The sequence below is a fragment of the Pseudophryne corroboree genome, chromosome 7 (assembly GCF_028390025.1).
Source record: "Pseudophryne corroboree isolate aPseCor3 chromosome 7, aPseCor3.hap2, whole genome shotgun sequence".
Classification (NCBI taxonomy): Eukaryota; Metazoa; Chordata; class Amphibia; order Anura; family Myobatrachidae; genus Pseudophryne; species Pseudophryne corroboree.
The window spans coordinates 84122659-84139761 of record NC_086450.1 but is presented as its reverse complement, the minus strand read 5'-3'; the positions used below and the strand labels follow the sequence as shown (position 1 = coordinate 84139761).

The window sequence follows — 17103 nt, the reverse complement described above, 5'->3', positions numbered from 1 at the left end:
AAAAGATTGACATGAGGTTTAAAAAAAAAAATTGCTGTAGTTTTCTTTGTAAAGTGACCGGGAACCCCAATTCGCATGCTTCGGGCAAGGTTACTATTCCCTATTGTAGTCCACGTGGATCGTAAAGTATGAAAAAGTTAAAAAATAAATTTAAAAAATGTGAAAAAATAAGAATTTACTTACCGATAATTCTATTTCTCGGAGTCCGTAGTGGATGCTGGGGTTCCTGAAAGGACCATGGGGAATAGCGGCTCCGCAGGAGACAGGGCACAAAAAAGTAAAGCTTTTACCAGATCAGGTGGTGTGCACTGGCTCCTCCCCCTATGACCCTCCTCCAGACTCCAGTTAGGTACTGTGCCCGGACGAGCGTACACAATAAGGGAGGCAATTTGAATCCCGGGTAAGACTCATACCAGCCACACCAATCACACCGTACAACTTGTGATCTAAACCCAGTTAACAGTATGATAACAGAAAGAGCCTCTTAAAGATGGCTCCTTAACAATATAACCCGAATTTGTTAACAATAACTATGTACAGTATTGCAGATAATCCGCACTTGGGATGGGCGCCCAGCATCCACTACGGACTCCGAGAAATAGAATTATCGGTAAGTAAATTCTTATTTTCTCTATCGTCCTAAGTGGATGCTGGGGTTCCTGAAAGGACCATGGGGATTATACCAAAGCTCCCAAACGGGCGGGAGAGTGCGGATGACTCTGCAGCACCGAATGAGAGAATTCCAAGTCCTCTTTTGCCAGGGTATCAAATTTGTAGAATTTTACAAACGTGTTTTCCCCCGACCACGTAGCTGCTCGGCAGAATTGTAATGCCGAGACCCCTCGGGCAGCCGCCCAAGATGAGCCCACCTTCCTTGTGGAATGGGCCTTAACAGATTTAGGCTGTGGCAGGCCTGCCACAGAATGAGCAAGTTGAATTGTGTTACAAATCCAACGAGCAATCGTCTGCTTAGAAGCAGGGGCACCCAACTTGTTGGGTGCATATAGTATCAACAGCGGGTCAGATTTTCTGACTTCAGCCGTCCTTGAAATGTATATTTTTAAGGCTCTGACAACGTCCAACAACTTGGAGTCCTCCAAGTCGCCAGTGGCCGCAGGCACCACAATAGGTTGGTTCAGGTGAAACGCTGATACCACCTTAGGGAGAAAATGCGGACGAGTCCTCAGTTCTGCCCTATCCGAATGGAAGATTAGATAAGGGCTTTTATAAGATAAAGCCGCCAAATCAGATACTTTCCTGGCGGAAGCCAGGGCCAGTAACATAGTCACTTTCCATGTGAGATATTTAAAATCCACCTTATTCAATGGTTCAAACCAATGGGATTTGAGGAAATCTAAAACTACATTTAGATCCCACGGTGCCACCGGAGGCACCACAGGAGGCTGTATATGCAGTACTCCTTTAACAAAAGTCTGTACCTCAGGAACTGAGGCCAATTCTTTTTGGAAGAATATTGACAGGGCCGAAATTTGAACCTTAATAGATCTCAATTTGAGACCCATAGACAATCCTGATTGTAGGAAATGTAGGAAACGACCCAGTTGAAATTCCTCCGTCGGAACACTCCGATCCTCGCACCACGCGACATATTTTCGCCAAATGCGGTGATAATGTTTCGCGGTGACTTCCTTCCTTGCCTTAATCAAGGTAGGAATGACTTCTTCTGGAATGCCTTTCCCATTTAGGATCTGGCGTTCAACCGCCATGCCGTCAAACGCAGCCGCGGTAAGTCTTGAAAGAGACAGGGACCCTGTTGTAGCAGGTCCCTTCTCAGAAGTAGAGGGCACGGGTCGTCCGTGACCAACTCTTGAAGTTCCGGGTACCAAGTCCTTCTTGGCCAATCCGGAGCCACTAGTATTGTTCTTACTCCTCTTCACCGTATAATCTTCAATACCGTTGGTATGAGAGGCAGAGGAGGAAACACATATACTGATTTGTACACCCAAGGTGTTACCAGTGCGTCCACAGCTATTGCCTGTGGATCTCTTGACCTGGCGCAATACTTGTCCAGTTTCTTGTTGAGGCGAGACGCCATCATGTCTACCATTGGTCTTTCCCAACAGTTTATTAGCATGTGGAAGACTTCTGGATGAAGACCCCCCTCTCCCGGGTGAATATCGTGTCTGCTGAGGAAGTCTGCTTCCCAGTTGTCCACGCCCGGGAAGAACACTGCTGACAGTGCTATTACGTGATTCTCCGCCCAGCGAAGAATCTTGGCAGCTTCTGCCATTGCACTCCTGCTTCTTGTGCCGCCCTGTCTGTTTACATGGGCGACCGCCGTGATGTTGTCCGACTGAATCAACACCGGTTTTCCTTGCAGGAGTGGTTCCGCCTGGCTTAGAGCATTTTAGATTGCTCTTAGTACCAGAATGTTTATGTGAATAGACTTTTCCAGGTTCGTCCATACCCCCTGGAAGTTTCTTCCTTGTGTGACTGCTCCCCAACCTCTCAGGCTGGCGTCCGTGGTCACCAGGATCAATCCTGTATGCCGAATCTGCGGCCCTCCAATAGATGAGCCTTTTGCAACCACCACAGAAGATATACCCTTGTCCTTGGCGACAGGGTTATTCGCAGGTGCATCTGAGGATGCGACCCTGACCATTTGTCCAACAGATCCCTTTGGAAAATTCTTGCATGGAATCTGCCGAATGGAATTGCTTCGTAAAAAGCCACCATTTTTCCCAGGACTCTTGTGCATTGATGTACAGACACCTTTCCTGGTTTTAGGAGGTTCCTGACAGGTCGGATAACTCCTTGGCTTTTTCCTCGGGAAGAAAAACCTTTTTCTGAACCGTGTCCAGAATCATCCCTAGGAACAGCAGACGTATCGTCGGAAAACAGCTGCGATTCTTGGAATATTTAGAATCCAGTCGTGCCGTCGAAGAACTACTTTAGATAGTGCTCTTCCGACCTCCAACTGTTCTCTGGAACTTGCCCTTTTTAGGTCGTGCAAGTAAGGGATAATTTAGATGCCTTTTTTCTTTGAAGAAACATCTTTTCGGCCATTACCTTGGTAAAAAGGCCCGGGGTGCCGTGGATAATTCAAACGGCATCGTCTGAACCGATATTGACAGTTCTGTACCACGAACCAGAGGTACCCTTGATGAGAAGGACAAATTTTGGACATGGAGGTAATCCTTGATGTCCAGGGACACCATATAGTCCCCTTTTTTCCGGTTCGCTATCACTGCTCTGAGTGACTTTATCTCGATTTGAACCTTTTATGTAAGTGTTCAAAACATTTTAGATTTAGACTATGTGTCACCAAGCCGTCTGGCTTCAGTACCACAATATAGTGTGGAAAAATAATACCCTTTTCCTTGTCGTAGGAGGGGTACTTTGATTATCACCTGCTGGATATACAGCTTGTGAATTGTTTCCAATGCTGCCTCCCTGTCGGAGGGAGCCGTTGGTAAAGCAGACTTCAGGAAGCTGCGAGGAGAAGATGTCTCGACTCTCCAATCTTTACCCCTGGGATAATACTCGTACGATCTAGGGGTCAACTTGCGAGTGATCCCACTGCGCCCTGAGACTCTTGAGACTACCCCCCCACCTTGAGTCCGCTTGCACGGCCCCAGCGTCATGCTGAGGACTTGGCAGACGCGGTGGAGGGCTTCTTTTCCTGGGAAAGGGCTGCCTGCTGCAGTCTACTTCCCTTACCTCTATGTCTGGGCAGATATGACTGGCCTTTTGCCTGCATGCCCTCATGGGAAAGGAAAGATTGAGGCTGAAAAGACGGTGTCTTTTTTAGCTGAGATGTAACTTGGGGTAAAAAAGGTTGGATTTCCCAGCTGTTGCTGTGGTCCCCAGGTCCGATGGACCGACCCCCAAATAACTCCTTCCCTTTATACAGCAATACTTCCATCTGCCGTATGGGATCTGTATCACCTGACCACTGTCGTGTCCCTGACATCTTCTGGGAGATATGGACAACGCACTTATCTTGATGCCAGAGAGCAAATATCCCTCTGTGCATCTCACATACATATATATAGAATGCATCCTATTAAATGCTCTACATGAATAAAATATTTTCAGTCAGGGAATCCGACCAAGCCAACCCAGCACTGCATCTCCAGGCTGATGGCGATCGCTGGTCGCAGTATAACCACCGTATGTGTGTATATACTTTTTAGGATATTTTTCCAGCTTCCTATCAGCTGGCTCCTTGAGGGCGGCCGTATCTGGAGACGGTAACGCCACTTGATAAGCGTGTGAGCGCCTTATCACCCTAAGGGGTGTTTCCCAACGTACCCTAATTTCTGGCGGGAAAGGGTATAACGCCAATATTTGCTATCGGGGTAACCCTACGCATCATCACACACTTCATTTTATTTTATCTGATTCAGGAAAAACTACAGGTAGTTTTTTCACTCCCACATAATACCCTTTCTTGTGGTACTTGTAGTATCAGAAACACGTAACACCTCCTTCATTGCCCTTAACGTGTGGCCCTAATGAGAAATACGTTTGTTTATTCACCGTCGACACTGTATTCAGTGTCCGTGTCTGTGTCTGTGTCGACCGACTGAGGTAAATGGGCGTTTTTTAAAACCCCTGACGGTGTTTCTGAGACGCCTGGACCGGTCCTAATAGATTGTCGGCCGTCTCATGTCGTCAACCGACCTTGCAGCGTGTTGACATTCTCACGTAATTCTCTAAATAAGCCATCCATTCCGGTGTCGACTCCCTAGAGAGTGACATCACCATTACAGGCAATTTCTCCGCCTCCTCACCAACATCGTCCTCATACATGTCGACACACACGTACCGACACACAGCACACACACCGGGAATGCTCTGACAGAGGACAGGACCCACTAGCCCTTTGGGGAGACAGAGGGAGAGTCTGCCAGCACACACCAAAAACGCTATAATTATATAGGGACAACCTTATATAAGTGTTTCTCCCTTATAGCATCTTTTATATATATACAATATCGCCAAAATCAGTGCCCCCCCTCTCTGTTTTAACCCTGTTTCTGTAGTGCAGTGCAGGGGAGAGCCTGGGAGCCTTCTCTCCAGCTTTTCTGTGAGAGAAAATGGCGCTGTGTGCTGAGGAGATAGGCCCCGCCCCTTTTTCGGCGGCCTCGTCTCCCGCTATTTTTGAAGTTAGGCAGGGGTTAAATATCTCCATATAGCCTCTGTGGGCTATATGTGAGGTATTTTTTGCCTCTAATAAGGTTTTTATTTGCCTCTCAGAGCGCCCCCCCCAGCGCTCTGCACCCTCAGTGACTGTTGTGTGAAGTGTGCTGAGAGGAAAATGGCGCACAGCTGCAGTGCTGTGCGCTACCTTTAGAAGACTGCAGGAGTCTTCAGCCGCCGATTCTGGACCTCTTCTGTCTTCAGCATCTGCAAGGGGGCCGGCGGCGCGGCTCCGGTGACCATCCAGGCTGTACCTGTGATCGTCCCTCTGGAGCTTGATGTCCAGTAGCCAAGAAGCCAATCCATCCTGCACGCAGGTGAGTTGACTCCTTCTCCCCTCAGTCCCTCGCTGCAGTGATCCTGTTGCCAGCAGGAATCACTGTAACATAAAAAACCTAGCTAAACTTTCTCTAAGCAGCTCTTTAGGAGAGCCACCTAGATTGCACCCTTCTCGGCCGGGCACAAAAATCTAACTGGAGTCTGGAGGAGGGTCATAGGGGGAGGAGCCAGTGCACACCACCTGATCTGGTAAAAGCTTTACTTTTTTGTGCCCTGTCTCCTGCGGAGCCGCTATTCCCCATGGTCCTTTCAGGAACCCCAGCATCCACTTAGGACGATAGAGAAACTCTTGTCGACTTTTTTCCATGTCGACCTAGTATATGTCAACATAGTGACCATGTCGACATATAGACCATGTCGACCTATAGATCATGTCGACCAACAGTGGTCAACCTAATGACTGTAAACCTAAGTGTGGTCGACCTAAAGACCGGATACCGAGTATTGTATCCTATCAGTTACTCTCAGCCAGCATCCTTCCCTAGTTTATATTATATTAGCAAGACGAATAGAAACATTTTTCGTAAATGGCTAAGATGCAATCACTTATAGCTAGGGCTCGTTCATAACTGCTATATATATATATATATATATATATATCTATATCTGTGTGTGTTTTTTACCCATTTCCGTGGCTCCTATGTGTGACCGACTCCATAATGTGTATACAGAAAACATGTATTGGCTACGTTTCCACATTCATTGAGGTTTCAGCAAAAACGTGCATACGTACTCAAAATGAAGCGTGATATCCGTGGCAAGTATGGACTGCTTCAGAAGCTGCATGAGGTCGCTGTACTGCTGCGAGGACAAGTTGGCGAAAATGTTGTGTCCCTGCAACACAAAAGCTACAAGAAATAAATAACTAAAGATACAGGCATGTACATCACTGAAACACAGACTGTGCTAGACACTAACGGCAGGTTATTGATAAACAGTAAACAACTTATGGCTACATCTGAGGTCGTAGTCAATAGAGCGTGATGAATAGCTGAAGGCTTTACCATACTGGAAAATCCCTTATGCGGCAGAATATTTGTACATTGTGTACATTATCAGGACCAGATTAAACGGAGACAGGGATTCATTGTTTTTAAGCCCTCTGGTGTCTTCTGCCACAGATCTGAGCAGACCCATGTGGGTTCTATGCCTGGGATATCATTGGTTTGAGCAGAGCCAGATTAAGGGCCACATGGGCCTGGGGTTGAAAAAATGAACAAGGCCTTTTTGTGGTAAATGGAGTAGGTGTGGTTAGCACTGTGTGGGTGTGGCCAGTGCCATGTGGGTGTGTATACCCCTAAAGAGCCGTATTTACGGGGGAGCACACATCTCTCCCCCCGCTCATTTCACCCAGCGGGTGAAATGAGCGATGTGTTAGGTTGAGCCTGCATGCAAGCCAATCTAGCACCAGCGATAGCACTCTAGCACCGGCATCGCTATCGTTGGGGGGTATACACACGAGAGATCCATGCTTAAAATCTAAGCAATCTAGTCAGATTGCTTAGATTTTAAGCATGGATCTCTCCGTGAGTACCCCCCTTAACACTATCAGCCCCACTGTCCCCCTAAATAAGTAAAAGTAGACAAATTGCACAATTTTGATAATTTGGCTCTGGGTTTCAGACTTACACCTATCAGTGTCTCCTAAAATCCTTCGTACTCAGGCCTGGATTTAAGATATATGCCCCGAAACACAGATTGCTTTTTGTTTTTTCCCTTTTCCAAAAATAATAGAAAAAAATATATAAATATTTATTAGTGATGAGCGGGTTCGGTTCCTCGGGATCCGAACCCCTCCGAACTTCACCCTTTTTTGCACGGTTCCGAGCAGACTCGGATCCTCCCGCCTTGCTCGGATAACCCGAGCGCACCCGAACATCATCATCCCGCGGTCGGATTCTCGCGAGATTCGTATTCTATATAAGGAGCCACGTGTCGCCGCCATTTTTCACTCGTGCATTGGAGATGATCGTGAGAGGACGTGGCTGGCGTTCTCTCAGTTTCTGTGTTCAGTGTGCTGCAAATATCTGTGCTCAGTGTGCTGCAAATATCTACGTTCTCTGCCTGAAAAACGCTCCAAATCTGTGCTCAGTGTGCTAATTGCTTTATTGTGGGGACTGGGGTCCACCAGTATTATATAGTAGGAGGACAGTGCATAGTTTTGCTGACCAGTGACCACCAGTATTATACGTTCTCTGCCTGAAAAACGCTCCATATCTGTGCTGCATTGTAGTATATAGTAGGAGGACAGTGCAGAATTTTGCTGACCACCAGTATATATATAGCAGTACGGTACAGTAGTCCACTGCTCTACCTCTGTGTCGTCAAGTATACTATCCATCCATACCTGTGGTGCCTTTAAATTTTGCGCAGTAACTATATATATAGTAGGAGGACAGTGCATAATTTTGCTGACCACCAGTATATAATATATAGCAGTAAGGTACAGTAATCCATTGCTCTACCTCTGTGTCGTCAAGTATACTATCCATCCATACCTGTGGTGCATTTAAGTTTTGCGCAGTATATATATAGTAGGAGGACAGTGCATAATTTTGCTGACCACCAGTATATAATATATAGCAGTACGGTACAGTAGGCCACTGCTCTACCTACCTCTGTGTCGTCAAGTATACTATCCCATCCATACCTGTGGTGCATTTAAGTTTTGCGCAGTATATATATAGTAGGAGAACAGTGCATAATTTTGCTGACCACCAGTATATAATATATAGCAGTAAGGTACAGTAATCCATTGCTCTACCTCTGTGTCGTCAAGTATACTATCCATCCATACCTGTGGTGCATTTAAGTTTTGCGCAGTATATATATAGTAGGAGGACAGTGCATAATTTTGCTGACCACCAGTATATAATATATAGCAGTACGGTACAGTAGGCCACTGCTCTACCTACCTCTGTGTCGTCAAGTATACTATCCCATCCATACCTGTGGTGCATTAAAGTTTTGCGCAGTATATATATAGTAGGAGGACAGTGCATAATTTTGCTGACCACCAGTATATAATATATAGCAGTACAGTACACTAGGCCACTGCTCTACCTACCTCTGTGTTGTCAAGTATACTATCCCATCCATACCTGTTGTGCATTTAAGTTTTGCGCAGTGTATATATAGTAGGAGGACAGTGCATAATTTTGCTGACCACCAGTATATAATATATAGCAGTACGGTACAGTAGGCCACTGCTCTACCTACCTCTGTGTCGTCAACTATACTATTCCATCCATACCTGTGGTGCATTTAAGTTTTTGTGCGCAGTATATATATAGTAGTAGGAAAGTGCATAATTTTGCTGACCACCAGTATATAATATATAGCAGTACGGTACTGTAGGCCACTGCTCTACCTACCTCTGTGTCGACAAGTATACTATCCCATCCATACCTGTGGTGCATTTAAGTTTTTGTGCGCAGTATATATATAGCAGGGCCGAAACTAGGATTTTTGTCACCCGGGGCAAGGTAGTCATTTGACACCCCCCCCCCCCAAAAAAAAAAAGTTCTGAAAGAGATATATATATATATATGTATATATATCTCTTTCAGAACTTTTTTACCTGAAAAATTGCCTTTTCTAACATAAATTTCATATCCAGGAAAAAGTGTCCCCATTTTACACAGTACGACAGGCAAGTGTCCCCATTTTACACATTGCGGCAGACAGGTGACCCCATTTTACACATTGCGGCAGACAGGTGTCCCCATTTTACACATTGCGGCAGGAAAAAGTGTCCCCATTTTACACATTGCGGCAGGCACGTGTCCCCATTTTACACAGTACGCTGGCAAGTGTCCCCATTTTACACATTGCGGCAGACAGGTGACCCCATTTTACACAGTACGCTGGCAAGTGTCCCCATTTTACACATTGCGGCAGACACGTGTCCCCATTTTACACAGTACGACAGGCAAGTGTCCCCATTTTACACATTGCGGCAGACAGGTGACCCCATTTTACACATTGCGGCAGACAGGTGTCCCCATTTTACACATTGCGGCAGACACGTGTCCCCATTTTACACAGTACGACAGGCAAGTGTCCCCATTTTACACATTGCGGCAGACAGGTGACCCCATTTTACACAGTACGCTGGCAAGTGTCCCCATTTTACACATTGCGGCAGACACGTGTCCCCATTTTACACAGTACGCTGGCAAGTGTCCCCATTTTACACATTGCGGCAGACACGTGTCCCCATTTTACACAGTACGACAGGCAAGTGTCCCCATTTTACACATTGCGGCAGACACGTGTCCCCATTTTACACAGTACGACAGGCAAGTGTCCCCATTTTACACATTGCGGCAGACACGTGTCCCCATTTTACACAGTACGACAGGCAAGTGTCCCCATTTTACACATTGCGGCAGACACGTGTCCCCATTTTACACATTGCGGCAGACAGGTGACCCCATTTTACACATTGCGGCAGACAGGTGACCCCATTTTACACATTGCGGCAGACAGGTGTCCCCATTTTACACATTGCGGCAGGAAAAAGTGTCCCCATTTTACACATTGCGGCAGGAAAAAGTGTCCCCATTTTACACATTGCGGCAGGAAAAAGTGTCCCCATTTTACACATTGCGGCAGGAAAAAGTGTCCCCATTTTACACATTGCGGCAGACAGGTCCCCATTTTACACATTCCGGCAGGTGGTGGGGAGAGGGAGGGAGGGAGGGAGAGAGAGAGGGAGGGAGAGGGGCTGACTTACATTTGAAGCGGTTCTCGCCGCTCTTCAGCCGCCTCTCCCTCCTCGTCTGCGCGGCTCCCCCTTCTCCGTCCTCCCGAGTGCCCAGCTCGGGGGGGCGGGGTTTCGTGGAATGACGCGTTTGCGTCGTGACGTCACGACGCAATCGCGTCATTCCACGAAACCCCGCCCCCCCGAGCTGGGCACTCGGGAGGACGGAGAAGGGGGTTTCAATTCTCAAAGTACAAAGGCGCATAGGGAGAGGGTGTTAGGGGGTCTCGGCGCCCCCTCCAATCCGGCGCCCAGGTCGCCTGCCCCCCTAGCCCCTCCCTAGTTTCGGCCCTGTATATAGTAGTAGGACAGTGCATAATTTTGCTGACCACCAGTATATAATATATAGCAGTACGGTACAGTAGGCCACTGCTGTACCTACCTCTGTGTCGTCAAGTATACTATCCATCCATACCTGTGGTGCATTTAAGTTTTTGTGCGCAGTATATATATAGTAGTAGGAAAGTGCATAATTTTGCTGACCACCAGTATATAATATATAGCAGTACGGTACTGTAGGCCACTGCTCTACCTACCTCTGTGTCGTCAAGTATACTATCCCATCCATACCTGTGGTGCATTTAAGTTTTTGTGCGCAGTATATATATAGTAGTAGGACAGTGCATAATTTTGCTGACCACCAGTATATAATATATAGCAGTACGGTACAGTAGGCCACTGCTGTACCTACCTCTGTGTCGTCAAGTATACTATCCATCCATAGCTGTGGTGCATTTAAGTTTTTGTGCACAGTATTTATATAGTAGTAGGACAGTGCATAATTTTGCTGACCACCAGTATATAATATATAGCAGTACGGTACAGTAGTCCACTGCTCTACCTCTGTGTCGTCAAGAATACTACAAAAGTTCAGTAAAATGACCCAAAAATCAAAATTAAAAGCATCTGATAAGAAGCGTAAACTTGCCAATATGCCATTTACGACACGGAGTGGCAAGGAACGGCTGAGGCCCTGGCCTATGTTCATGGCTAGTGGTTCAGATTCACATGAGGATGGAAGCACTCATCCTCTCGCTAGAAAACTGCAGTGCCACTCCTAGATGGGCCAGGTGTTTGTGTCAGCCACTTAGGTCGCTTAGCTTAGTAACACAGCTACCTCATTGCGCCTCTTTTTTTCTTTGCATCATGTGCTGTTTGGGGACAATTTTTTTAATCTGCCATCCTGTCTGACACTGCAGTGCCACTCCTAGATGGGCCAGGTGTTTGTGTCGGCCACTTGGGTCGCTTAGCTTAGCCATCCAGCGACCTTGGTGCACCTCTTTTTTTCTTTGCATAATGTGCTGTTTGGGGACTATTTTTTAAATCTGCCATCCTGTCTGACACTGCAGTGCCACTCCTAGATGGGCCAGGTGTTTGTGTCAGCCACTTGGGTCGCTTAGCTTAGGAACACAGCTACCTCATTGCGCCTTTTTTTTTCTTTGCATCATGTGCTGTTTGGGGACAATTTTTTTAATCTGCCATCCTGTCTGACACTGCAGGGCCACTCCTAGATGGGCCAGGTGTTTGTGTCGGCCACTTGGGTCGCTTAGGTTAGCCATCCAGCGACCTTGGTGCACCTCTTTTTTTCTTTGCATCATGTGCTGTTTGGGGACTATTTTTTAAATCTGCCACCCTGTCTGACACTGCAGTGCCACTCCTAGATGGGCCAGGTGTTTGTGTCAGCCACTTGGGTCGCTTAGCTTAGTCACACAGCTACCTCATTGCGCCTTTTTTTCTTTGCATCATGTGCTGTTTGGGGACAATTTTTTTAATCTGCCATCCTGTCTGACACTGCAGTGCCACTCCTAGATGGGCCAGGTGTTTGTGTCGGCCACTTGGGTCGCTTAGCTTAGTCACACAGCTACCTCATTGCGCCTCTTTTTTTCTTTGCATCATGTGCTGTTTGGGGACAATTTATTTAATCTGCCATCCTGTCTGACACTGCAGTGCCACTCCTAGATGGGACAGTTGTTTGTGTCGGCCACTTGGGTCGCTTAGCCTAGCCATCTAGCCATCCAGCGACCTTGGTGCACCTCTTTTCTTCTTTGCATCATGTGCTGTTTGGGGATTATTTTTTTAATCTGCCATCCTGTCTGGCACTGCAGTGCCACTCCTAGATGGGCCAGGTGTTTGTGTCGGCCACTTGGGTCGCTTAGTTTAGTCACACAGCTACCTCATTGCGCCTCTTTTTTTTCTTTGCATCATGTGCTGTTTGGGGACAATTTTTTGAATCTGCCATCCTGTCTGACACTGCAGTGCCACTCCTAGATGGGCCAGGTGTTTGTATCGGCCACTTGGGTCGCTTAGTTTAGTCACACAGCTACCTCATTGCGCCTCTTTTTTTCTTTGCATCATGTGCTGTTTGGGGACAATTTTTTTAATCTGCCATCCTGTCTGACACTGCAGTGCCACTCCTAGATGGGCCAGGTGTTTGTGTCGGCCACTTGGGTCGCTTAGCTTAGCCATCCAGCGACCTTGGTGCACCTCTTTTTTTCTTTGCATCATGTGCTGTTTGGGGACTATTTTTTTAATCTGCCATCCTGTCTGACACTGCAGTGCCACTCCTAGATGGGCCAGGTGTTTGTGTCGGCCACTTGGGTCGCTTAGCTTAGTCACACAGCTACCTCATTGCGCCTCTTATTTTCTTTGCATCATGTGCTGTTTGGGGACAATTTTTTTAATCTGCCATCCTGTCTGACACTGCAGTGCCACTCCTAGATGGGCCAGGTGTTTGTGTCGGCCACTTGGGTCGCTTAGCTTAGCCATCCAGCGACCTTGGTGCACCTTTTTTTTTCTTTGCATCATGTGCTGTTTGGGGACTATTTTATAAATCTGCCATCCTGACTGACACTGCAGTGCCACTCCTAGATGGGCCAGGTGTTTGTGTCAGCCACTTGGGTCGCTTAGCTTAGTCACACAGCTACCTCATTGCGCCTCTTTTTTTCTTTGCATCATGTGCTGTTTGGGGACAATTTTTTTAATCTGCCATCCTGTCTGACACTGCAGTGCCACTCCTAGATGGGCCAGGTGTTTGTGTCGGCCACTTGGGTCGCTTAGCTTAGCCATCCAGCGACCTTGGTGCATCTCTTTTTTTCTTTGCATCATGTGCTGTTTGGGGACTATTTTATAAATCTGCCATCCTGTCTGACACTGCAGTGCCACTCCTAGATGGGCCAGGTGTTTGTGTCGGCCACTTGGGTCGCTTAGCCTAGCCATCCAGCGACCTTGGTGCACCTCTTTTTTTCTTTGCATCATGTGCTGTTTGGGGACTATTTTTTTAATCTGCCATCCTGTCTGACACTGCAGTGCCACTCCTAGATGGGCCAGGTGTTTGTGTCGGCCACTTGGGTCGCTTAGCTTAGTCATCCAGCGACCTCGGTGCAAATTTTAGGACTAAAAATAATATTGTGAGGTGTGAGGTGTTCAGAATAGACTGGAAATGAGTGGAAATTACGGTTATTGAGGTTAATAATACTATGGGATCAAAATGACCCCCAAATTATATGATTTAAGCTGTTTTTGAGGGTTTTTTGTAAAAAAACACCCGAATCCGACAAAAAATTTTCAGGGAGGTTTTGCCGCAGAACCGAATCCAAAACCAAAACACAAAACCCGAAAAATTTCCGGTGCACATCGCTAATATTTATACTGGCATGCACATGCCCCAGCATACCCTCTATTCAGCAGTAACAAAGACACACACAGACAGTGGATTCTAAAGCTGTGATAGAAACCAAAGAAAACAAAAAGAGTGCAGTCAATAATGAAATGAGGGGCAGACTGCATACAGCTACAACAGGTGAATAAGTGATCTATTTACTAAGCCTTGGATGGAGATAAAGTAGACGGAGATATAGTACCAGCCAATCAGTGTCTAACTGTGATGTCACAGGCTGTGTTTGAAAAATGACAATTAGGAGCTGATTGGCTGGTACTTTATCTCCGTCCACTTTATCTCCATTCAAAGCTTAGTAAATAGACCCCTACTTCCTCTGTGTACCTATTCAAATTCTCACCTTTGAGCCTAGAAGATCTCCTAACTGTTAAGAACCATTATTTGGATAAACTATCTGGCTCAAACTGAGACATGCCTTGTGTTTGCCTCCTGTATAAGGGACCCATGGCTCCGGGTTATACATCATACAGTGGATTCTACTCTACTTGTTGATAACAATTAGTATTAGACATGAATGTGTCATTGTTGTTTACACTCCTGAATTTCAGGGAGTAGACCAGCCTCAAGAATCCCGGAGGGAAGTGGGCAGTCTGCGGGCTTGATGATGCAATTTGTGGTGAATTGCGCTATCGAGGCACTGGCTCTGGCTGCTCAATGGCACAAATTGCAGCACTGAGGGGTGGGGCTATAATGAAGTGGTTCACTGCACTACGACCCCTTCACCCCCCATCTGGCAAATATGTGATGAGCCGAGCGTTTCTTCTTCAGCACAACCAGCTACCACAGAAGCGACTCTTTTCTACCTGTTAAACCATTCTGGTATGGTTAGATAGTATTAGAGCAGCAGGAAGAGCTTATTTTCCTAGCCGTATTTCCATATTTTTGAAAAAGAATTTCAGGCAGATTGTGAAGGCAACACCTCTGCATATGGCGTTGAACAGGACGTGCTCTGTCTAAGATGCATATTATAAAGTTTTCTAGCATCTACTAGTCCTTCTAATGCTCTCCCAACCACCAGATTCGTGGAATCCATCACACATCCCTGTAATTTCATCACACATCCTTGGACATACAGCCACCCCTGTAGCCATCAGTGTGCTGGAGAGCAGTGGCCATTTTCTTGTAGCGTACATCCTCCTTATTCTTCTTCATAGTGTATTCTCCATGGTGGATGGAGAGTGATCATGTCATCACTGTGTTGCGCACATCCAGCCCCGCCTCAGGGAGATTGCTAGATTTTTCGGGGACTCAGGGAGATCACCAATTTTTCAGGGAGTCTCCCTCACATTCAGGAAGAGTCTGCAAATTTGTTATCTTTGCTGAGTGAAAAACTTTGATGGGATACTATCTTTAGGCCGTGTACTCGCTGGTATTACTTGGGTGTGCGTGTGTGTCAAACGGCCCCTTGCATTCCTTTGTCACTAGTGTTTTTATTTCCATTTAATGTTCTTTGGAGATCACGTTGGCTTATGGCAAGTTCCAGTGAATAAATAGCAATGCGTTTAGTGTCAAAATTGCCTTGCCTGCACAGTCTATTATTTCTTGCGATACCAACCCCATGGGAGCGCGCATCGGTGTCGCAAGCTGTATGCACACGGTGTGATATGTGCTAACTTTTCTTCTAATTTTGACTATACTGTATAATATATAAAAGCTGGAACTGACCGTGTCATTAGGGACAGGTGGCTACTGGGCCTAATAACACACTTTCCTTTCATTCTTTTACAGTTTTCAGTCTATGCACATTGGTTCTCATTCCGAGTTGTTCGCTCGCTAGCTGCTTTTAGCAGCATTGCACACGCTAAGGGAGTGAATCTTAGCATAGCAGAATTGCGAACGAAAGATTAGCAGAATTGCGAATTTAAATTTCTTAGCAGTTTCTGAGTAGCTCGAGACTTACTCCTCCACTGCGATCAGTTCAGTCAGTTTCGTTCCTGGTTTGACGTCACAAACACACCCAGCGTTCGACCCAGACACTCCCCCGTTTCTTCAGACACTCCCGCGTTTTTCCCAGAAACGCAATCGTTTTTTCGCACACACCCATAAAACGGCCAGTTTCCACCCAGAAACACCCACTTCCTGTCAATCACACTCCGATCACCAGAACGGTGAAATTTCTTCATTAGGCCGTGAGTAAAATACCATACTTTTTAGCAAATTTACTTGGCGCAGGCGCACTGCGAGCATGCGCAGTTTGCGACTAATCGCTCCGTTGCGAAAAAAACTAACGAGCGAACAACTCGGAATGAGGGCCATTGTTACTACACATTAAATTGGGCAGTTTACATTCTAAATAATATTATACAAATATGAGTCATTTCTTCAGTAGTTGGCAACCCCCGAAGTAAATGACATAGCAGTTTTCTGGATAAAAGCCCTGGGAGAAAAAGAACATTTATAAAAAAGCATAAATAAAATAAACAGATACTCCAAGCAGAACTATAAACTAATATAAAACATGGCTTAGTGAGAAAGAGCACAGACTACACTGGCATTCATAACACTACAGAGAATGGCTATAAGTATGCAAGTCAAATATAGACATACAAATAGATATGAGCAGTTACTGTAGCTAGTAGATCCAAAAAAGGGGACTGGAGAAGAACAGAGGAGCAACTGGGAGGGATGAGAGCATGTAAGCCAGACACGAGGACTGTCACTCCCTGGGAAGGATATTGGATGTTTCATAAATCTACACCATCGTCACCAAAACCCAGCCTTATTCCACGTAATATACATCCATCTGCCAATGATATCACAGTAACACAGCCGTCCACTGAAATGCTAGCTACTCCAACACTATGGCTGCTCTGCCACCTACTGGCGGATGCTGTACATTCCCTGTGCTATACAATTCCCTGTTGTTGGCCTTAATGGATCTATTTATCATATGCAACAAGCCCTAAATCCACAGAAATGGGATATGTTAACAAAATGTAGGCCCAGATTTATCAATGTGTGGAGAGCGATTAAGTAGAAAGAGATAAAGTGCCGACCAATCAGCTCCTAGCTGTCATTTTTCAAACACAGCCTCTAAAGCGACTGGAGCTGATTGGTTGATACTTTATCACTCTCCATTTTCTCTTGCTCCAAGCTTTGATAAATCTGGACCATGGTCCTAATTATCAAGAGCAGTCTTGTTGCAACTATAGTACAT

At 46.2% G+C, this 17103-nt stretch overlaps 1 protein-coding gene across 4 annotated transcripts in view; it reads right to left on the bottom strand.

The window, feature by feature from the left end:
- PDE11A (phosphodiesterase 11A) overlaps nucleotides 1–17103 on the bottom strand; it is a 1092065-nt gene that overhangs the window by 132361 nt on the left and 942601 nt on the right. For 3 of the 4 annotated variants that reach the window (XM_063933388.1, XM_063933389.1, XM_063933391.1), the window contains exon 15: nucleotides 6239–6339. In XM_063933388.1, the coding sequence (XP_063789458.1) occupies nucleotides 6239–6339 (101 nt within the window). Of the gene's footprint in view, nucleotides 1–6238; nucleotides 6354–17103 lie in introns of all 4 variants that reach the window. The other variant, XM_063933390.1, reaches the window with a different exon arrangement.